The sequence below is a fragment of the Plasmopara halstedii genome (genome assembly GCF_900000015.1).
Source record: "Plasmopara halstedii genome assembly, contig: Scaffold_350, whole genome shotgun sequence".
In the NCBI taxonomy this organism is placed as follows: domain Eukaryota; phylum Oomycota; class Peronosporomycetes; order Peronosporales; family Peronosporaceae; genus Plasmopara; species Plasmopara halstedii.
The window spans coordinates 177,215-199,654 of NW_020187271.1; the positions used below are offsets into that span (position 1 = coordinate 177,215).

Sequence of the window (22,440 nt, forward strand, 5' to 3'; positions counted from 1 at the left end):
GCGTCATGCTGGAGTAGCATATCACTGTGCGGACGCTCTTTTCAAAGCACGTCGTGCGCCGGTTGCCTCGTCTTGAGGACTACCGCGCTCTGTCGGCGCGACTCCTAGCCGTGGAGCAGGCGAATTCATCGCTGCAAGCAACGGCGGAGCGCTTGGCTCCATTGGAAATGAAGCTTGTTACGCTCCGTGCTCAGAACCAGTTGCTGGCTCAACTTCTGGGTGACTGAGGGCCCGTGGTGTCCGCCCCGGCGCAAACGCTGCCGTGTTCACTTGCGCCGAATCCCGGTACGGCTTGAGCAAGCCCACGTAAAACACCGGGTATGTGTGCATCCGTTTTGGAAGGTTCAGTGTGTACGCCAGGCCCCGTTTGGCCACAACCTTAAATGGTCCGATAAACCGTGGACAAAGCTTTTGTCCTGAAGATAGCAGAGGCTGCATGTGTAGGCAGCTTTTTTAATTTAATAAAACCAGGTCCCCGACCTTAAAGCTTTTCTCTTTGTCTCTCCCTTTTCATCTGCATATTGTTTCTGCATGTCTTGGCTTCTAGCCATCGCATCGCGAACGTGTCGTAGGACACTGAGTCGGGTAGACAAGGAATTCCGATTTTTTTGCACACGATGAGGGGCTGACATCAGCTAGCCGTTCGGCTATCCCTCATCCACCAAACATTGAGCCATTCCATGGCGGCATCAGCGGGGCGCGAAGATAGAGAAGCCCGTTCAGGTAAAATTGCGCATAGCCGGTCGATGTATGTACTGCATTGTTCATAGCAAGCTCTACGAGTGGCAACATTGCGCTCCAGCGCTTCAGCGTCTCAGCACAGACGTTCGAAGAAAACCTTCAACGATGCGATTCACGTGCTCAGTCTGGCCATTGGCCTGCAGATAGTATGCCGTTGACATAGTCAACTTGGTGCTCAGCACTCTGATAGTTGTAGACCAAAACTTCCCGGTGAAGCGCGGGTCTCTACTAGAGACAATTGACTCCAGAGTCCATGTCGTTGAAAGACACAATCGACAAACAGCGTCGCTGTACCCACACCGTCGATGGTGTCAGGCACTGCCGCAATATGAGCCATCTTGCTCAAACGGTCCACAAATCACTACACCCGTATTGCCTGCCGAGTCCTTCGGCCAAACACAAAGTCCAAAGTCCATGCTCCTGGACTGCCAACATTCGAAGGGTACCGGAAAGCTGGTCAACAGCGCCGCCGTAGCAGAAGAGGATTTCGCATCGCAATCTAGCACGTCTCACACGTGTGCACATATGTGCTCGTCTACTTGAACAACTTGGGCCACCAATAGTGGCAACCCACCGAGCTAGACGTCTTCTCACGGCCACTTAATGCCTCATTGAGGATACGGTAGTTTCGATCCTCATGGTGAGGAACCACAGATCGTGGTGTATCCGTTAAATCGGTGCTATAATACAGCAACCCGTTACTCAACGAATATCGGTGTGGCCGTGCGTGCAAACGCGCCGGTAATTTCTTGCCCGAGTTTTCAAACTCTTTTCTCCTGAGAGCCTGTAGCAGCGCTACACACATACCATCACCCGGATCCAAGTCATCACTGACGACGTCACCTTCGTGACATGAGCAAGCTCATAGTCCGGTCTGCGTGACAACGCATCAGCCAAAGCATTCTGCTTTCCTGGCTAATACTTCACGTCGAAGTTATAAGCTATATTCTGCGAACAAGGGGAGACACATGGCTCTGCGAGAGGTGAAGCGACTGAGTCGCAGTATGTAGTGACGCATGTTCTGTGTAAATTTCAAACGGCTTGGAGCCAAGCAGGTGCACCCTGAACCTGACGTATGCATACTTCATCGCAATTTATTTGCTGTCGTGGACTGGGTATTTCCTCTCTGTAGCCTTAAGCTGGCGGGATTAGAACGGAATTACACGATCTCGCCCCTCGGCGTCTGCTTACAGCAGTGCACAGACGACACCCAGAGGACGATCGAAGTGTGGCAACGCAAGTATTGTTACATGAAAGAGGCTGTCTTCGACTATGTCAAACGCCTCCCGATGCTCGGTGTCCCAGCACCATTCCGTATCCTTCTTAAGAAGATTCGACAATGGCCTTACCGTTTCCGCGTAATTTGCGCTATACTTATGCAAGTTGTTGGTGAGGCCAAGCCACTTGCGCGAATCCTTCTGGATTCTTGGAACTGACTAGTTCACAATGGCCTTGCCTTTAGCGGGGTCCGCTCAAAGGCCACGCTTCCCAATGAAGGACCCTAAAAAGGAATTCTTCGGCGATCAAGATGCACTTATCGAAATTAGCATACAGCTTTTCGTGTGCATGCACTCGAGCATCGCTCTCTTTTGGACGATGTGGCTTTCCTCATCTGTCCTCCCGTGCCCTGCACGACTGTGGACAAAGATGTCGTTGAAGTATGTCTGTGCATACGCCCGATGGGGCCTGAACATCTGCGTTACAAGATGATTAGATTTTGATGGTGCTTTTTGACAGCGCTTGAGGCGTCACCAGCCACTCCCAGAGCATCCCGCTCAGAGTACTCACCGCTGTCAGCAGAATATCACTCGTTCTCATGAGCGATTGGTGCTACACATCGACCAAGTCGCATGCGCTGTACTTTGCACAGCCAACTTTATTGTTCTGGAGAACATCCTTCTCAGGAATTGGCGTCTATGCTGGAATGGTGGCAGCATTCAGTTTATTATAAGCGTGAGCATTACGCCAAATGCCGTTCGGCTTCCGGACATAAAGCGTGGTGTCGAATGAGGAGACTTGCTCTCACGCACCATTCCTGCGTCGTCCTTTGCTCGGAAAAAGGCCTCAATGACGTCACGCTGCTTTCTGGTCAGAGGCCACTGGCGTATTTTGCAGTATTTAATTTCCGGAACCAGGTCAATCTCATGACTCACAACTCGTTCCAAAGGTAGGACCGACGGCGGATCTTTGGATACGAAGTCTTGGAATTCCTTTACCAAAAAATAAAGGATTCTTCAGGATCGACGATCCACTTCGTGCGTTCAGCACCTTCTTAGTTTCCTATAAGACAGCTTCATGCAGAAGCGACGACAGGTTAATCTCCTCGTTCGATCGTATAATGACCGCCTCGGATAAATTGCCTGCCTTTAAGGCACCGCTAAACTTTTCGAAGAACATCTAGTCCATCTCAAGAGGAGCATCCACCGCGGGAATAGCCTCGAGGGCGACGTCGCCGACTTTCTCTTCCGACATACCGCTGACAAGGGTATATAACTGTGCGCTATCGACTACGGTATACACACCCTGGGTCAGAGTCGACGCCCTGCGTCTTGCAGATATCATGCGGCTTTGCCGTCTTCTCTCTATAGAGGTTTTACGTCTCATCGAGACCAGTTGGAACACGCACTCGGCGTCATCCAGCGTCTCCACTCCCTGCCTTATCGGAGCCTTGATGTTATTAGCAACATTCGACGAAGAAATGCCATTCCCGAAGTCTTCGTCCAGCGGATTACATGCCACTACACGCGCATCACAAGGGCCTCGCCCTCGATGCCTCGGACCCCGTCCGACCGTGCCACTTTTGGCATCCAGCAACTGATTCGTAACGTGAGCAGTGCTCAGTGGGCTACGTGCCACTCCACGTTTAGCCCGCGAGCCATGCTCGGGACTCTTCTCCTGTACGCCTCTCGTGTTTGACAACTCAGATACTCCGATACCCAGCACATTGACCGTCCCGGTCCAGTGCCCGATGCCAATAGAGCTTTTGCGTCCTAGCAGAGGTGGATCCATAACTTACCAAAGCTCCACCAGGAGACGTGCGCGTCGCGCCTAGCGTCTCCGACCTCTAATCAATCCATGGCTCATGGTGTTCCAGCCATGCCATACAAGAATAAGGTCATACCCTCGTCTCCAAGTCTAAGACTAAGCAGCGTTCTACGCCATCAAATTTAAGAAACCTGACACCGAGTTCCACAGGAACCCTCGGCACAGTGACACAAGTCACCGGCTCTAAGCGAACAGTGACAGTGTAACTCAACCGCGCTTCCAGCGTCAGCAAATAGCTGACTTCATTCGATCGAGCACAATTGCCCAACACCCCGGAATCGATAAGAACCTTCCATGGCTTATCAAAGCTCTCCATGGTTGCTTTTACGGTCAGCAAGTCCGGCTTGCACACACGTTCCCTTTTCAAGAGCACGGAGCTCGGGCCCTGCTGCTCTCTACATTTTTAAGGCTCAACCAAACTCAGTTTTCCTCAAGTAGGACGCCCCGCGCCTCACGGATTTTTCTCGTTTATGGCTGGTAAGAAGCGGGACGTCAGTTTGACGAACTTTACGCGCCTTGCGCAAGGGACATCCCGTCTGAAGGGGGCGGGTGTCTCCACAAACAAAACACCGTCGGGTGTATAAACACTGCTCAGCAGCTTGGAACCATCCCTCCTCCTTCTCAGCATAGCTGAAGTTCACTGACTCATGCCCGCTCGACGAGCTCTGAGGCTGTGTATTCCAACCAAGTCGTGTTAACTCGAAGCTGAATTTGGCATTCAATGCCACGTTCACCGCTTATTCAAAAGAAGACGGATGCACACGTACGACTTCCATTCTTCATGCCAGTGCGGAGGCCCTCCATAAAGAAGTTCACTGACCGTCCGAGAAAAGGGTCTGCTGCCATTCATTCCGGCAATAAGAGCTCTGAACTCTTGGACAATGTTCACCAACTTCTCCTTGTCCTGTCGGGTAGCAAGGAAACGCGATATCACGCTGTATGCCTGATTGGGCGGCGATAACACTCACAGGAGCTGACGCTTTGGCTCCTACAGGAGAGAACGTTGCTTCACCCGAAGCAAGTCCATTCTCGCGCTCGGCCCCCGAGCTTGGAGAACGCTAGCGCCATGCGCTGTTACTCATTTTAGAGCATAGTGGATGCCATAACAATCTCAGCCTCTCTTATTTAGAATAGGAGATTCTATCTATCATTATCCTCGAAGGACTTAACGCTCACCATGAGCGGTTTAGGTCGGAAGGATTCATCCGTTGTCGACGGTGGCGTAACAGACGCAGTTGACGCTGACAGCTCCTGCTGTAAGTGCTTTAACAGAGCATTTTCAGAACTTGAAAATGCCTCTAGGTGCGCGCTTATAGCTTCGGGCTCTTGCGCAATTAGGTGTTCCATGCCCTCAGGGTCCCGCAGGGACATCTGCTAATTAAGCCCGTACCGCAAGCCCTGGGGCAAATAGGAGAATATCTCATCCTCACAGAGGATCAGTCGTAAAAACTCAGGCGTAGATTATCAACGAGTGCTACGTAGCTCTTTGCTTAGAGGAAGCTAAGCTAAGGTCATCGACCTTACGTTCTTTCCAAGAACCAGTACGAGTGTAGCGAATCACAATCCGCTACTTCTAAGTACTAAAGCCTTAACCACGGCAAATGGACACTTCTGTTCAAGACTAAAACTGTATTTAGTTGTTTCATTTGCGGTTGAGCCGCCGATATCTATGACCCTAGCTTCACCAAATTAATGTAGTAGTACTTTTATAGCAGAAGCTAATAAACATAGTAGTATGTATTTCTACCGGCGATCGTGCCACGCGATGGCTTCTTGCTACGGTGTAGCCACACCAATGTGTTATTACACTAACTGTGTTATACACACTTATGTAAGGTCGCACAATCTTGTGCAACCCGCCCTTCCTGACAGGGGCACGTGTAACCCCGTTACATGTGACGCCCTCCATAAAAATGGTATTTGCTTTCGCTTCTGGGTGATCGTCTATCGCTATTGCAAATGGGCGCTTCCAGCTCCTGGATGTGTTTTGCGCGTAAGTACCCCCCTTCACAGATATATTAGATCTTTGAACGCACCAGAAATGATTGGTTAGGAAGGGTGAACTCCCGCGACATCTGTTGCTTCGATTCTGACCAAAAAGAGTACAAGAGGTGCTCGGCTTGCTAACTTTGAGACGACAAACAAATTAGATTGTTTATCCGTCTTAATAATGTCCGAGTCCATGACCTTCTCAACTCCCCTCATTCAAGAAACTGACTCCGCCGTCGAATAAGTGGACACTCAACATCGGTTGCAATCTCACTGTCGGTCATATGATGTGTTCCTTAAGATGTCTTACCCGCACATTCTTATTGCTGTTGAACACCTCCAGGTGACCAATTACCGCTTCGAGTCCTTGGGCCGCAAATATTTTTATACGTCAGACCCTACGATAGACATCAGCTTACCAGGCGCTCTCAGTTGTTTCAGAAATAGGTGAACAACTCGTGTTTTTGCTCACAGGGATGCAGTATTCTACGACTCAGTCGTCGAACTGACTATCAGTATTACCAAGTGCAACAGGTGTCCGTTCACCTTGCACAGAGAAGCCTCTGAATCGACGAATATGCGTGAGTGAAGCGGGTGCGTCTTCTAAATTCAGCATTTACTCATTTGGTACAATTGCAATTGTGCGAGATTTACATTACAACTTTGTGTTATTGTGAATATTTATAAGTACGAGATTACCGGTATTCATAAAGATCGACATTGAGGTCAGTCGCATGTCAGAAAATATTGGCATATTACTGGAGGAAATGAGAAAACGAATCTTATAGTATTTGCTTGAGCTGCATTAATTCCAGATAAATATTCTTGCGTCTTAAATAAAAGCTCTCAGTCTCAATTTTGATAGAGGCACATGAAGCTTATCGCTGTTTGTTTATTAATGCGAACTCATTGAATCGAATCTTCGTCTGTGAAAGTGTGTTGCAATCGATTGTGACATAACTTTGGGACCAATTTCCTTAAAGTATATTAGATATAGTTTTTTTCAATATTACATTTCTCCCACCCATCATGTCAATATATCAATACATATAAATATTTTCAATCGCACAAAAGCATAATATGAATTTCCTCCAATTGTACAATATAATTTTTAGCTTAGTACAGTACATTTACAGATCCCATCAAAAAATCCCAACCCACCCTTATCAGGCCTACCCATCTCACTTTAGTTTTTCGAATAAATGCGCGAGATGCTATTGAAAAAATCTAAACGAAAACCTAGTAAGATCTGGGCACACTATCCAACCAAATTTACAACCATAAGATGCGTCTTGGGATGTGGATGGGCAAAAATCATGAGTACGCACAGCGTTGGCAGCATTGCAGAATTGATGTAGAAAAACGCCAAAAAGGTGCAAGGGATATGAATAATTGCCTGAGACAAGAAGGTGTCTTGTCGTCTCCTCAAGGTATCCAGTAGATCAATTCAATCTTGTTCTTTCTGCAATGATCCAAATCCGAATTCAATCCAGACGTGATCTTCTTTGTGGATTGAGATCTGCATGCGAGACCCATTAATCTCGTTCTTGTTCAAATTGCAGCAGAGTCACTTCAATGTACGAGCACAAACTTATCAAGACTTTCGATTTTTTCGCTCCAGTGATGACGCGACAGTTGGATTTTCAATTTTGAAAGGGCCTTCAGACATTGAGGTCGCATGGGTTGTATGTGCAGCGATGAATTGAAATATAATTTTCTTTTGTCATCTTTAAGAAAAGTAAGCATAACACCTCGCGATAAGATCACGCTTAATGCAGTATTTTATGAAATTATAAGCACGGCGCAAATCTATTGAGAGATATGATGCTCTCCCATCGTTCATCTTCTCGACAAACAGTCAAGTCATCATTTTCAATCTTGCTTGGTGGACAATAATTTGCCATGTTCTATTTGGCTGCTGATTCGAACACGACGTTGGACCCGGTGACTGTAGTGTCCGCTTACGCTGTCGGGGATTGGGGTCCACCTCTTGGTGGTGGACCATGCTGTACTAACTACGATTCTCATGCCCAGAAAATCGTCGCAACGCTCATGGACATCCACGCTGGTAACACTTCCAAGCCATTGGCAATCCTTGGTCACGGTGACAGTTTATACTGGACGGGTATCGATACTCCTGAAAGCCGTGACTCGCGCTTCAATGTGTCGTTTGAGTCCGTCTACAATGGTGACAACATTAAAAATGTACCTTGGGTAAATGTGATGGGAAATCATGATTACGGTGGTGCAGATTACATTTGCAATAACGGCACTAGCCTCGTACGCTGCAACACAACAGAAGAAATGCTTGAAGGACTCGAATTCAAGTTTCAAGCCCAAGCGCAGTACAAGAGTCCAAACAACAATCGCTGGGCTCTGGAGGATGTGTTTTACACGCGTCGTATCGAGAGTGCTACCACTGGTGTAAGCATTGACATCTTTAACATCGATATGAATGATGCTGCTATCGCTGGTTCACACGGAGTTTGTTGTCAATGTTACGGGTACGCTAAAAACGACAGCTCTGGTTGTAATAGTATCGTTCGTGGCGACCAATATTGTTGCGGTGGAGATAACGACATGTACGATACGTGCATGGCCAAATTCTTTGAGTGGGCCGATGAATCACGAATGCGACTGGCCAAACACGCAAAAACGTCGAATGCGACGTGGAAACTTATAAACAGTCATTTTAGTCCAATTCAACACTACAATTTAGACGGTATGCTTAAGTGGTTTGCTGCACTGAAAGGATCTGGTATCCACGCTTTTATCTACGGTCATACCCACGGTGAGAAGCACGATTATGTGGATTCATTGAAAATGCACTTTGTTGAAAATGGTGCTGGAGGCGGCATGAAGTCGGAGTCGGCGGGTAAAATTCCGACCTTTGCATCGAAATCCGCGAAACAAATATGGGCTTATGATGGAGGTGAATATGGTTTTATGTCAGTTGAAGGAACGAAAGAGTGGTTGCAGCTACAGTATCATACAGCGGATAAGAACTGGAATTTCACTGAGAAGTGGGAAAACATGACAATTGGAGGCGTAGCAACCAAACACTGTTGGTATATTCCTCGCGATGGCTCAGAAGGCAAAGCGTGCTATGACTGGTCGGACCAAGGTGAGATGACTCAGGTGCCGGTTGAAGAATTAATCGGCGAACAGAACGTAGATTCTAATTTGTTATTCTAACAAAGTTAGAGCATCTTGATGAAGCACTTAGTACTTACTAGCATTGTGTTTTATTTTAATTACAAAATACTTTTTTATATGATAGTTATTATTATTATTGCCTGAGTTCGCAACATCGCTATCATCCACATGGTCGTAGATAAGAACCAGCGTAATGGAATAGTGGCAGTGATTCGTTTTCTTCTAGTCAATTCTGTGGAAATTTACATACTATCTGATCCCGCCCTAAAATAAAATGCTCAAAAAATTAAGCTAAAATTACTACTATCAGGCACTATTAGGCATCTAACACTTACGAACAAATGTGCAAAAAAATTTAGCTGTGTAAGAATGTGAAAAAATCATATTTCACTTTTGTGTAATTTAATGTTTATAAAAATCGTGACTACTGTCATTTTGTGTGATTGCACATTCATACATTCAAAAATACCAAATTATTGGTATTCATGAAGATGATAAATTTCCGAAAAGAAGGGGTCCTTGGTACACGTCGGCTGATAGCGCACGTTCTATCATTAAAGGTAGCAAATGTAGATATCTTGGAGTTGCCTAAGGAGCATATGTTGTACTAGTAAAATGGTAGGGCTAAGTAGACTCGTAGTTAACGTAGCCTGTCTCCGGGACAATTGCATAGCTTATGTCAACTACTGGTCGCGAAGGGTAGAAGAAGTGGTGGGCCAGATATACTAATAGCCCGCATTGAAGTAAGTATCCGGCAATGAGAGCACAACTCCACCTGCGCCCCAGTCTGGTCTCGGTATACCAATGTAAAGTTCTCACCATTGCTTCTGATGCTGGACGCTCTGGTCATTCAAAGCCGGGACGAATAAATATATCCTTTAGACGAAAGGTTAAAACTTCCGTGAGCTGGATCATGCTTCGAATATAGCAACAGAACGTAGCCTTCGTGGTATCAAAGCAAAATGATCCCACGTAAGAATGGGACCTGACGGGCGCTGCCGAAAAAAACGAACGCTTTCAGCATGAGTATAAAAAGGTAAAGTCTGTCGCGGGTGTTCGCGTCGCCTAAATCAGGCGTGTAGGGCACGCTCAAAGATCTTGTTCATTTGCCTAGGAAAGTGAGAACTGGCGGAATCGCGGATGTCGCAGTGGCGTCAGACACTCGTCCAGAGGCGGGCATGGCTCTGATCGTCATGGATGTTCTCCAGACGGTTGTAGCTCGTATCAAGTCCTGACGCGTTTACCCTGTCTCGATGGTGGAAGTGGTTGGCGTCGCGATTGATACGAAATACATTTTCTGTACCGCGAGGTTCGGATGGAGTACTGAAAATGGAAAATGTATCAGTGGCGAGAGCAGCTGTGCTGAGGTGGACAAACAGAATTTGGCTGCTGAGAAGCTCCACAGTACTCACAGACGTAACATCGGTAAATTTAGAAACCACTTTACTCTCACCGTGCCTCCTTTGCTTTTGACTGAGATGTACGAATGGTAGAGCTCCCAGGCAAGGGAAGAAGACGAACTCCCAGTATAAAGTCGTCGAGTCTATATGGTACAGGGCAGCACACTGAAAAAGAAGTGGAATCTGTTGACCTTGTGAAGGTCATGGTCATTGGTACCAGATAGGGATTGAAAGTTTCGAATATCATTGTCCTAGGCTTTTTTGTGAAAGCGCGGAGAGACCTGATATATTCAGGAGCAGCATGTAATTACGTACAACGTGCGACTATCAAGAAGTGTAGACACTTCGCGGGGGTTTTGAAGATACCAAAGGCAAATGCGATATCTGTAAATCTCGCGATTGGGACACTGGTAGAAGTGTCAAAGGTTACTTCAATCTACAAAAATGTTGAAAGAGTTTGATAGCGTAATATGCTGTCTAGTTCCGGACCTAGACTCGCTATAAAATTTCAACTTCCATTTAGCGTGACTGGAATGTCGCGAGCCGTGGGTCGACTAGAAGTCTCGCAAATCTCACCTGGTAGAGCTTTTGCATTTGTGAATCCACCTCGACCAGAAATTTTTTGCGTTTTGGCGCGGGCACGATGCTGTGATTGCTTCCGTGCAGGTCGTTGAATTGTTTGAGATTTATAGCTATGGTATTGCTTGGAGTTCCAAGAAGAACGTAGAATGTAGAAGAAGCAGTAAGCCGATGTCTCAGGATGGAACGAAGCAGGGCGATTGTAATCGTAATCTCTCAGTTGTATCTCCAGCGGGATAGTAGAGAACAGCGATGGGCTTTGTCTCCTGTGCCAGTTACGCTGGAGAGTAATAGCGCCTGGGTTCCACAATCAACCGTGTTATAGTCAGTGGAGTTGAAGGGTGACTGCAACTCATAAGTAGCAGGGCCAAGGGTTGAACGTATAAAGTTTGGCTCGTTCTTGTCACGACGTGGCGGAACCATTCAGTCAGCACTACTGTGGGAAAGGCCCACCGCGCGGAGGAGTGAGCATCACGGGTACAGGGCGAAAAAGAGTATCCATCCGTGAATGAAGTGGCATTAGTGCGGGGGTTGTAAGTCTCTTCAGCAACTGCTCTTATAAACCTTTAAAAGTTGTCGTTAGTAATATGTGCAATGAGATGCAAGAGGGTAAATGTCACCAAAATGGTATAGTACGGCCAGTAGTGAAGAAAAAAGTGAAAAGAAACAGTCATCGAGATTACTTATCGCGTGTAGTAGGACGACCGCCGAGGGGACACATATCAAATCGAGCTCCCGCAAGGTTTCCGTATCTATTCGATTCTCTGGTGAAGGGGTAGGACGACGTGGTGACACGAGACCCACGCACGTTGTTATTCTGAATAGGGTAGTGTGTCATTAAACTGACCAATCAATTATTTTGTCTGAGATTAGATGAATCTCGGTTTCGGACGCTCGGTGGCTTATACTAATGGGTCAGTGTGACGTCCTAAGCGCTTTATTCAGTGCAAGGAAAACGGGTTTGATGAGAGAGTGTGAACGTCCCCACTCGGCACCGACATTTTGTGTCGTCTCGGTTAATGCCATATTACGAATTGTGCAAGTGTGCTTAATAATAAAATACAGCAACGGTCCCGGCGCAAGCGCCGTTTCCCAAAAAGGGTGTACTACTACAACAGCATGGTCGGCTGCACTTTGTTCAGTGCCATCAAATTGGTCGGCGGGTATTGTCAGCTGCTCATGAGAGACAGCGACATCCCTCTTCCTACGTTGAGCAGTCCAAGTGGGATGTCTGGAAGTAGTCCAAGAAGCAAAATGCTAAATGTATGTAATCTTGCAATAGAAAAGCTGACTAAATTTTTACTTTTGATTCGACTCTTGATGTCGAGCATGAAATGAGCACACGAATATCTCACTAGCTCATTTTCATCGATGGTGAACGCCTCCAGGCGAGCAAATATCAAATTAGCTGATTGGTCCGCCAGTTCCGAGATCTCGTCGGGACTAGCAAAGATAAGCTTATCAAACGTATCTTGTTGTCTCGCAGACAGGTTTTCAAACATCTCAAACTCCACCTTTACAAGGAATCTAATCCTTTCACGGTCGTGAGATTGACTACAAGCGCTACCAAGTGGAGGGTGTTTGTCGGGCACTTTGCACAGATAAAGCTCTTACTTAGAGTCCGCATTAATGAACGCGCAAAGATTGGGTTCGTAGGAGGGTCTCAATTGTACTAAGGCTTTAGTGAGCCCAATGCGTAACGAAAGTACTTACCAAACTTTGTTGGGGAAGGTGATGCAAATTCAAAAATGATGAAATCTTGTACCCAGAGATAAAAATATCAGAGTATATTCGACAGTGATGGTTTTGACCTGCATAAGATTCTCAGTCTTCGGAGCATAACGCCAAAGTAAAAAATGTCGTCAAGCGTCACTTTTTAGGCAGCGATGATATGCCACGGGATTTCACCAGAGAGCGAGCTTTCTCACCAGTAAAGTGTAGCGTCTTATCTGCTCAGAAGGAAGAATCTCTGGCATTCATTCGACAACAGATAGACAGTCAAAAAGTTGACGGACTATTATTGTAGAGAAGGCAGTAGATCGCTATGTACTGCATTATGATGTTTAAACTTCAAACTGAGCAATTTCGATATTGACAGTCTACGATTTAAGACATCATATAATTATTTGACTGATTTTGTTATCTTAGCTCTATACAAGAGAAGGTAAAGGCATTGATGATTTGTTCGTTCTCTGTGATAAGACAATAAGTGATTCTTTACCGTCTTTTAAGTTACCATTTCTTGCTCCGGCACAGACATGCAAAACAAACGACAGTCTTCTGATAATGATACAAGTGCTGCAACTCCTTCACGAGAAGATCTCATGCATCGATCAGAAGAACCTTTGATGGTGATAATGATAAATGTAAACTGTGGGTAATGCCCGCTTTGAAAGAGCAGTCCTCACACAGCGTCACAATTTGTGTGTCCTTATGGTGATAATCAAAAACGGTGATCGGTCTACATGCTCGGGAAACAGGACATTGTATTTATTACAAATACGTTCAAATCTGAATGCGATTGAGACAGAGAATTACAAAGGCTAAGAAGCAATTGGGCTGGTCTTGCCGCTTGAAGTAGAATCTTCACGAAAGTGATTGTCGTAGTGGCGTTTAGTAGTGAACATAGCTAGAAAAACGTGCGTAATGACTCCATGCCAGTGACAGAACAAGAGTCTAAGAGACGTCTAAGACGTCTCTTAGACTCTTGCAAATGTAATTCCAACCAGCCATGTTTAATTCTCACGACTAGTACATTAACAAATTATCTCCATGTAAACTTCGCATCACGACTTATCATACTTTCGAGAGTACGTTCTTCAGTCAACAACGTGATCGTCTTATTTTTATAAGCATTTCTAGCACGCCTTGCCCTCCGAGCCGTCGCGTGGAATGTACCAACAGTGCTTGGTCGCCACGCCTCCGATTGTCATATTTTCCCACTTCTCGGTGAAATTCCACTTTCTATCTGCCGTATGATACTGAAGCTGCAACCAATTCATCGATCCTTTAACTGAGAGAAAACCGTATTCACCTCGATCATACGCCCATATTTGCTTCACAAGTTTCGATGCAAAGTTCGGAACATTACCCGCCGACTCCGATTTCATGCCGCCTCCAGCACCATTTTCAACAAAGTGCATTTTCAATGAATCCACATAATCGTGCTTCTCACCGTGAGTATGACCGTAGATAAAAGCGTGGATGCCAGAACCTTTCAATGCATCAAACCACTTAAGCATACCGTCGAACTTGTAGTGTTGAATTGGACTGTAGTGACTATTTACTAGTTTCCACGTCGCATTCGACGCTTTTGCTTGTTTGGCCAATTTCGTACGGGATATATCAGCCCACTCAACGAATTTAGCCATGCACGTATCGTACATGTCATTGTTCCCACCGCAACAATATTTGTCGCCACGAATGATGCTATTACAACCAGAGTTGTCGGTTTTAGCGTACCCGTAACACTGACAACAGATTCCATGTGAACCAGCGATAGCAGCATCATTCATATCGATGTTAAAGATGTCAATGCTTACACCAGTGGTAGCACTCTCGATACGACGCGTATAAAACACATCCTCCAGAGCCCAGCGATTGTTGTTGGGACTCTTGTACTGCGCTTGGGCTTGAAATTTAAATTCGAGTCCTTCAAGCATTTCTTCTGTTGTGTTGCAGCGTAAGAGGCTGGTGCCGTTGTTGCAAATGTAATCTGCACCACCGTAATCATGATTTCCCATCACATTTACCCAAGGTACATTTCTAATGTTGTCGCCATTGTAAACGGATTCAAACGACTCATTGAATCGCAAATCACGACTTTCAAGAGTATCGATACCTGTCCAGTAAAAACTGTCACCGTGACCAAGGATTGCCATTGGCTTGCAGGTTTTACCAGCGTGGATGTCCATGAGCGTTGCGACGACTTTTTGGGCATGAGAATCGTAGCTGGAAGAACATGGTCCTCCATCAAGAGGATAGCCCCAATCTCCGACAGCATAGGCAGACACTATTGACATATGGTCTAACATCGTGCTCACTTCGACAAGCAAGCAATTTGTCCACCAAGAAATATCTGAATTTAGTTTTACACCAGTTCAGATCTGAAATCCCACGCTATACTTTCAAAATCGTAACGAGCTAGTCACTAGCTTTCATGGCTGCACTTGTAACCTTGCAAGCTATCAGCCCGACTAGAATTTGATGCACTGTACATTTAATGCTTTGTGCTTGATGCACTGTACGTTTGATGCTGGCGACTGTACTTTATGAGTTAAATGATCACCAACCATTGCTGACAGCTCAAATGATAATCAAAGAGATCAATGGAACGCACAGCCGGATACAAGATACATCGTGTTTACAAAAAAGCGCGCATGTGGATCCGTATGCATGAGATGTACTTTAAATGAGACCATGAAAGCTATCACACAATCGAATAGAGAGGGATATTTAATGCTGTTCCCTTGATGATGTTACGATCAGATAACCATCATTGCAATTGATCCGAACTTTGTACAAAGATGAATACGGTGGAAATTTAACTGGTGACAAGAGACCGCATCTCGGGACGACGTGTTCGACTGCGAGTCGCACCGTATAGCTGCAAGTGGAGTATCTACTGACGGGAGAACACGTTGGTGAGCAGTGCAGCGTGGTAAAGGTACGAGTGGTCAAGAACCAAAATGAAGCGATAGAAGAACGAGTAAGACGTGACAATTAACAGGAACGACGGTAACACTCGTTTAGTCTTAAGGCTACAAAGTACTCGCTGACCACAACTTACCATTCTACGATGGTAGCGTACGAAAAGTGTGGCTAGATAGAATGTTGTGGGAAGAAGATCAAAGTTCGCAAACATCTTACAAAGCGTCTTCCGACCAAGTGGTTGTACTCATGTATGATCTCAAATTGGGTGAGTTATCTTCTTCCTCAAAGCTCTCAGAATTTAATACAGTATAGTGGCCGAAAGTATAGCAGTCTCAATCGTTGACGTGACCTTTGCTATTGTCTGTAGATACGTTGCTTGGTCGATTCGCACGACTTTGATGTATAGAAACGCGGATCCTGTAGTTGCGCATCAAAGATCTACACAAATGCAAAAGCTGACCATTTTCGAAGCTAGAATACATGCTGCTTTACAATGGCAGTAACTTATGCCTTATCAGTCACGTTCTACAGCTAAAGCAGAAAATTACTCCTCTCTTTCCAAGCCATGACAGCTTATCGTAGTCAAATAAAAAGATCTGCTGTTTTGCGTTGTCTCGTCGATCAGCTATTCGTATCTATAAAACTGCCTGATCAGCACGTAATGCAGCTTGATCTGTTTTAATCACTGCTTGATTTCTGGATGCTTAGTTGTTGACAAGAGCAGCTTGGTAGAGAGACGTTGTAGGAATTCTGTTTAACGCAATAATTCTGGCTTGGCCATGAGAACGAAAGACTTGTTGAAAGGCCAAGATGTTTGCCCCTGAATATTAATTGCAGCACTATGCATGTTGGCAATTCTTTCGAGATATTAAGCTCTAGATCCATTGTTTACATTTGAAAAAAATGATAATGAGTCCAGCAGCTACGATCATGACAGCCCACCAGATAAAATATCCATAGTAATAAGTCTGTTCGGGGACATACGGAAAATTCATGCCGTACACCCCAGTAAGAAATTGTGCTGGTAGAAAAATTGCAGCAATTAGTGCCAAGATGTAGCTCACATCATTCTGCTGCGAAGCTCGAGTGTTGTTAAATTCATCCACCAGATTATGACAACGATCTAAATTGTACGCACACTCTTCCTCGATAGTTGTGAGATGTTCTTGTACATCAGCAAAATACTGAAGAGTCTCGCCTTGATAATCATTCGATACAATCAACTTGGAAATGACTTCACGCATTGGTTTACAATACATCTGCAGAATTTTAATTTGTTTTAAAGTTGCAGCAATTCGTCGAACGTCAAAGTGCCGTGTGTCAAGTGACATCAAACGGTGTAGCATCAATAATTTGGCACCAAAAGTTTGTGAAATCGGTGAGAGTTCATTCACCGTGAGATCCATAATCGTATACATGAGAAAAGCTGTGCTGTGCTGGCGAACTTTAGAATACGAGACATGCAATCGTTTCTTTAAAGCATACCAAAGCGAATTTTCACCCTGTACGCTAATAAGTGCACCTTCCATTACGTACAAGCTCAGCTGGGAGGGTGGAGACATGACACGACCAGCTTCAAGCTCTTGGAGTCGGTTTTCAAGCTCAGTAAAGCTCATTTTGTCAAAAGGTGACTTGTCGTCCAGTAGCATCAAGTGGGCAGTGCGGTACATTTGTTGATACGTCCTCACAATGCATCTCTTTCGTGGATGCAGCGTCTGAAGAATTAAAAACGAATGCTCGTCAAATTTTACGTATTTTGGTCGCTTCACGTCTGGTCCTAGTGTATCTTCAATTGCTAAAGGATGAAGTCGATAACGAACAGAAAGACGACGAATTAGTAAAGTATTGATCCCTTCGACGTTAATCCAGCGCACACTTGCCCAGGATGGGGGCTTTGAATAGATGAAACCCTTGACATTATTGATCGGATACACACATCGAATGCGATCTGAGGAGTACTCAATAGCGCCGAGAGTTACAGGTGACGGAAGACTTTGGTACAATGCTGGCATCGTACGAATGAATGGTTCATTGAATAGCTGTGCCAATTTGATTTCTTGAATTGCGCAGAGAAATTCATCAAATGAAATGACACCATTCTTATCGTCATCAACAACATCCAAAAATGCTTGAAACTGTTGATTGCTATCACAAGCGATGCCCATTGCCTCCAAACCACGCCGAAAACCTTCGTACGATAACATTCCATTTTCTAAAAAAATAAACACATTAGGTTGAACGCTAATAAACCACAACAAGCATTCTTACCGTCGGGGCTAGACAGTGAAAAGAGTTTGGTAATTTTTCCATTAGTAAGATCAAAATGAGGATCTCGAATGGAATAATCATCTTCAACGTCGATAGCGCCGAGAGTATCCGACCATTTCACAGGTTTAATATCTTCTGACGTCGTTCCGAATGGAAAGATGCGAAGAATGTCTTTTCCATACAGCGTGAGTGGACGAACTTTCATATTTACGGGAGGAACCACTGACGGATCGCTAGACATTACAGAATCCGCTGTGGAATTTCGAAAACTATTTCCACCTGGCAAAGGTGTGCTATTTCGACTGTCATTTGTATTCAAATGAAAGGCAGTACGACTCGCACTATCGTCTGCAGTAGATTCATCATTCGAGTTCCAGTCTGGAGGTTGGTAGTCGGTCTGAATATCGTCAGTCTGCACATCAGATGAACGATTCCATAAATTTTGCCCATTATTTGTCAAACGAGAATCATGTGATGATGACGATGTCGTTCTGTGTACTACTACAGAAACCGCAGATTTACTATTGCAGTCGTTGTGTGGGGACTCGACACTGCTCATTATGAAGTGAGAGTATTTACAATGAAACTCGATCGACTGACTTCAAAACCTCATTGCAATCCCATGACTTTTTACTGTGTATATAGCTGCTTGATATTCCTCGTTTATCCACTTTCCTTTCGTTTCAGAATGTCCACGTTCTCGCCTTGATTTTACGCATGGACCTCTAGGAGAGTGTGTGGGTGACAAGGAATAGAATATTTGTTAGTATCGGTATATTATTTAAAACATAGTAACTTTAGTGTCAGACATGACGATGGCGTCATATGATTAAATAACATTTATAAAGTATTGTGTCTAGTGAAGAAATAGACTGAAAAGGATTCTTCAAGCTTATTGTTGATTTATGTTCAGCTGCAATTTTCTATTTTGAGTCCAATGTATACTCACTTATATGCGATATATTAAGCACGATTGTATTGCGCATAAAAAAAAAATTGCGTTTTAAATGTGTGAAGCATTGTCTATAATCTGTTGTCCATTCATTTTGTAGCCTCAAATATGTGTATGCTGAAATTCAAGATTTTACATATCCACCTACTACGTCCTACCTGGTATCCCACTCACTGGTGGCTAAATATTTGTCAATCGATCATGTCATCAACCTGTTGATGTGTGACTTTATAACGCTATCGTACGATGCGTCATTATCGCAAAAGGCTCAAGCAAACTTTGAGGCGATAACCCCCATCATAATCGAGATTTTGTTTCCACTATTGTGTGGCAGTATTGACATTTTGAAATAATCTAAGCTAAATTTCTCTCTTCTAACGCGCGTCATTTGTCCTAAAAATATCACTCTCTAAATACGATTAATGTTCTCAACGGACGCACCTTAAGAACCGCCGTGATTGTAGACGCGCATCCAAAGTTGTGGGAGCCAGTCAAGAAGATTCGTCCTCTGTCGGCTCTGCTCGATATGTGATGCACAATTTTCATTCGAAAAAGTATGAGAGCCGACGTGATCATCAGTGGTATAACCACATCAGGCGAAATATAGTGATATTTTCTCTTCGATTACTCATGGAAGCTTGAGGATCGTCCCTTAAAAAACTGCCTTCAAGTCATTGACCCTAATAATAATTACATCCTCTGTCTTTTCCGATTCAGTGAAAGACACAGGGTCGTGAAGCACAAGGACCTTCCACGAGCGAGTCAAGCTAGGTCATATTCGAGATCACAGACTTGGCTAGCAGCTGATCAGACTTTAGCTATGAGTACAGCACGAGCTTGAGGCTTGCGAGACTTCCTGCTACGCCGCTGACTTTGCAACTTGGCATGTCGCAAAGTCAGACATTATCACTAGCGTCTGATCATATGTAGCTTGTACGAACAGCTTTCTTCTCTGACGCTTAAATACACATTTTGACAGTATCGCTAGACTAAGCGGTACTCCCAAAAAGTGGTGATCTGTGGGTTCTTGAGTTACTTAGAAAGCAGCACTAATGCACAGAATTGGCTCTCCAATTGCCAACACGTATAAGTATTTAAGCGCGGCGAGCGCCTTTTGGAGAGTTTGTGTAACGGGTAATACGTACCCTGGTATAAAAAGGTGGGTCACACCATTCTGTGTGACCGTACAAATGTGTGGATTACACAAGTCGGTGTAATCACACAATGGTGTGGCTCCATCGTAACAAGAAGCCACTACGTGGCGGGACTGTCAGTAGTCATGCATTCTATTAGGTTTTACTATTTGGTTATAAAAGCCGTCGATTTTATATATAGGCGGCTCTGCCACAAATAAGGCTTATAAATACAACTTTACTATTAAACGGAAGAGCGTATTTACCTTGAATTAGGTTTTGGGTACTCTTAGTGGTAGCGGATTGCGATCCGCTACACTCGTACGGGTTATGGTATAGAGCGTAAGGTCGGTGACCTCAGCTTAGCTTCCTCTGAGCAAAGATCTACGGTAGCCCCGCTGTTGTTTGAGTCGACGAAATCTCAACCATGAGGTGATGCTATCTTAAGCAACCTCGTTAAAGATCGTCTTTTTCGAATAGACTCAGATTTAAAGTCACGAGTCTCAAGTTGGAGTAATTTTGTTCTTCTCCTGATTGAAGAAATGAGAAGGTGTGTATCTGAACTCTGGCTCGAAGTAGGGAAAGTTTCGAATGTTCAAGTATTGAGGAAGCTTCGCATCAATGGCATGACCGGCGAGTCTTCGACGAAAGCGCACATGATGTGTCGATACTCGCTGAACCGCTCTCACTCCTTCCATCAAAGAAGTTAGTCGTATAACATTTGAAACCGGAGAGAAAATGTGCTTTTAATTTTAAAATGGTCTCAGTTTGGCACATGGTGATGCAAAGCGAGTCCACCTTCTTTGCTAAAGTAAAGCCGGCGACGTTGATGCGAAAGGTTCGTTGGATTGCAAGCATCATAAACGGGATATTGACTACTTTTTTTGAGAAGCGGCAACTTTTGATACATGAGAGGGTCTTGGTCACACGCCCTCGGGACAGGTTGAGAACACATCTTCTTTGCATTTTCTTGCGCAAGATTTGATCGCGACTCAAAGCTTACTTGAAATAATGTCTACGGTAATCCCCCAACATCGTTTCTCGTCACTGCATATATCGCGTCATCGCCAGCGCATAAGTGATTGTGATTGCCGTTTCGGACAGTTATCGTAATATCTCTTCATAGCCAGCAAAAGCCAATTCATCCGTCAGCGTAAGTTGCTGATATGAAGAAGATACTTTATTTTTTGGATTGAAGCTGTCGTGTGTTTTGCGCATAGAAAGCTTTGACTCTGAATCTCCGCGGTATTATACACACAGAGGATGATTTTGTGTGCTTATACTCAAAGCGGGATCGAGGGTCTCTACCATGACTGGGTGTCTATTAACCCTGCTTACTGATAGTGCATATATTAAAATTTAATGCGTAAACTAATACCACACAGCCTTTACTATTTATCATGATTGAGCTGACCTTATTCTTTAATGTGCGGCTAGCAGCCCACGTGTATCACGGACCCCATTTTTTGGAATTCGCCAAAATTTATAAATACCGGTGCTAAATACAGTCTTCATAAAATTTCAAATTACGCAAGTTTAATGTGATTTTCGTGCAGCTCTACCTTATTGTAAATAAAAACGATGTGAAAGGGTAAGATATACAATCTTTCATTACTAATCCCATCACAGCCACCAGATTTACACTTACAGCATACTTGAAAATGAACACTCCACGAGCAACCACTGCGCCTTTAGTTTCACATCACCTATTGCACTTACCATGCCTGCCATAATGAGCACACATGACAGGAAGTCCACTACCGTGCACTAAACCAAGTGGAGCAACAAGACCTTGCTCAGAGCGCGGTCTTTGCAACCGATGCACTCAAAGGAATTCATGGTGAGGTTGCGGCGATGGTTCGACGATAGGAACAACCCCAGTATCTCTCCGAGTCCCGAGTAAAAACCTCCCGCCCTCATTTAACTAATGGTCAAGAGTTCTCGCTACACAAGTCTCGGAGTTTGGTCATATTTCATTATCCGAAGTCTTTCGTGATCTCCTTGTGAACCCCCACGATGATGTCCAACTCTTTACCAAAAAAACCTAGATCTTTTCAAGAAACCCAGGTTGCTTCTTACAAACACAAGAGTCGCGACAACTCTTATCCAAATCACGTCGTGATTGCGTTTTCATTTGGCCGGAATCGCTCGCCGCGCTGATTCGGTGTTCCTACAACCTCTGTGTTTAAATTTTCACTCTCGCCCAGAGCGAACAAGCGCGGAATAGTACTATAAACGCTTTCTCAATGCGCAGATCATCTCCCCCAGGAGTACCCTGCACGTTGTGCAGCAGCCGTTTGAAAAATGTACACACCATGAAGGACATAAGATGCTGGTGAAAGTGCAACGAAACATTTGCCTCATATTGCGTATGTGGTTGAGAAGAACACGCCTATTAATCGGCCTTAAGGCTATACAAACCAGTATCACGAAGTAAAAGCTTATTGAGAGAGTCAACTAATGCTTGGATTTGCAAGGTACAAAGCAGAGCGCAGTCCTCAGGATGATAACCCATATACTTAAT

General features: G+C 44.7%; 5 protein-coding genes across 5 annotated transcripts; 3 read left to right on the forward strand and 2 right to left on the reverse strand.

The window, feature by feature from the left end:
* Positions 1-7,677: 7,677 nt before the first annotated feature.
* On the forward strand, positions 7,678-8,970 carry PHALS_09092 (Purple (tartrate-resistant) acid phosphatase; the record flags this gene model as incomplete). The annotated part of the gene is made up of 1 exon (XM_024724529.1): positions 7,678-8,970. One exon carries the CDS (start codon positions 7,678-7,680, stop codon positions 8,968-8,970), a length of 1,293 nt encoding a protein of 430 aa, XP_024575396.1.
* Positions 8,971-13,768: 4,798 nt separating this feature from the next.
* Positions 13,769-14,944, reverse strand: PHALS_09093 (Purple (tartrate-resistant) acid phosphatase; the record flags this gene model as incomplete). The annotated part of the gene is made up of 1 exon (XM_024724530.1): positions 13,769-14,944. The coding sequence occupies one exon, from the start codon at positions 14,942-14,944 to the stop codon at positions 13,769-13,771; it is 1,176 nt and encodes a 391-aa protein (XP_024575397.1).
* Positions 14,945-15,436: 492 nt separating this feature from the next.
* Positions 15,437-15,962, forward strand: PHALS_09094 (uncharacterized protein; the record flags this gene model as incomplete). Its single annotated transcript, XM_024724531.1, has 5 exons — positions 15,437-15,445; positions 15,517-15,576; positions 15,640-15,647; positions 15,716-15,828; positions 15,931-15,962. The coding sequence occupies 5 exons, from the start codon at positions 15,437-15,439 to the stop codon at positions 15,960-15,962; spliced, it is 222 nt and encodes a 73-aa protein (XP_024575398.1).
* Positions 15,963-16,438: 476 nt separating this feature from the next.
* PHALS_09095 (metal ion transporter family) lies at positions 16,439-18,390 on the reverse strand (the record flags this gene model as incomplete). The annotated part of the gene is made up of 2 exons (XM_024724532.1): positions 16,439-17,775; positions 17,832-18,390. The coding sequence occupies 2 exons, from the start codon at positions 18,388-18,390 to the stop codon at positions 16,439-16,441; spliced, it is 1,896 nt and encodes a 631-aa protein (XP_024575399.1).
* A 2,283-nt stretch (positions 18,391-20,673) lies between these two features.
* Positions 20,674-20,901, forward strand: PHALS_09096 (uncharacterized protein; the record flags this gene model as incomplete). The annotated part of the gene is made up of 2 exons (XM_024724533.1): positions 20,674-20,754; positions 20,809-20,901. The coding sequence occupies 2 exons, from the start codon at positions 20,674-20,676 to the stop codon at positions 20,899-20,901; spliced, it is 174 nt and encodes a 57-aa protein (XP_024575400.1).
* Positions 20,902-22,440: the final 1,539 nt, after the last annotated feature.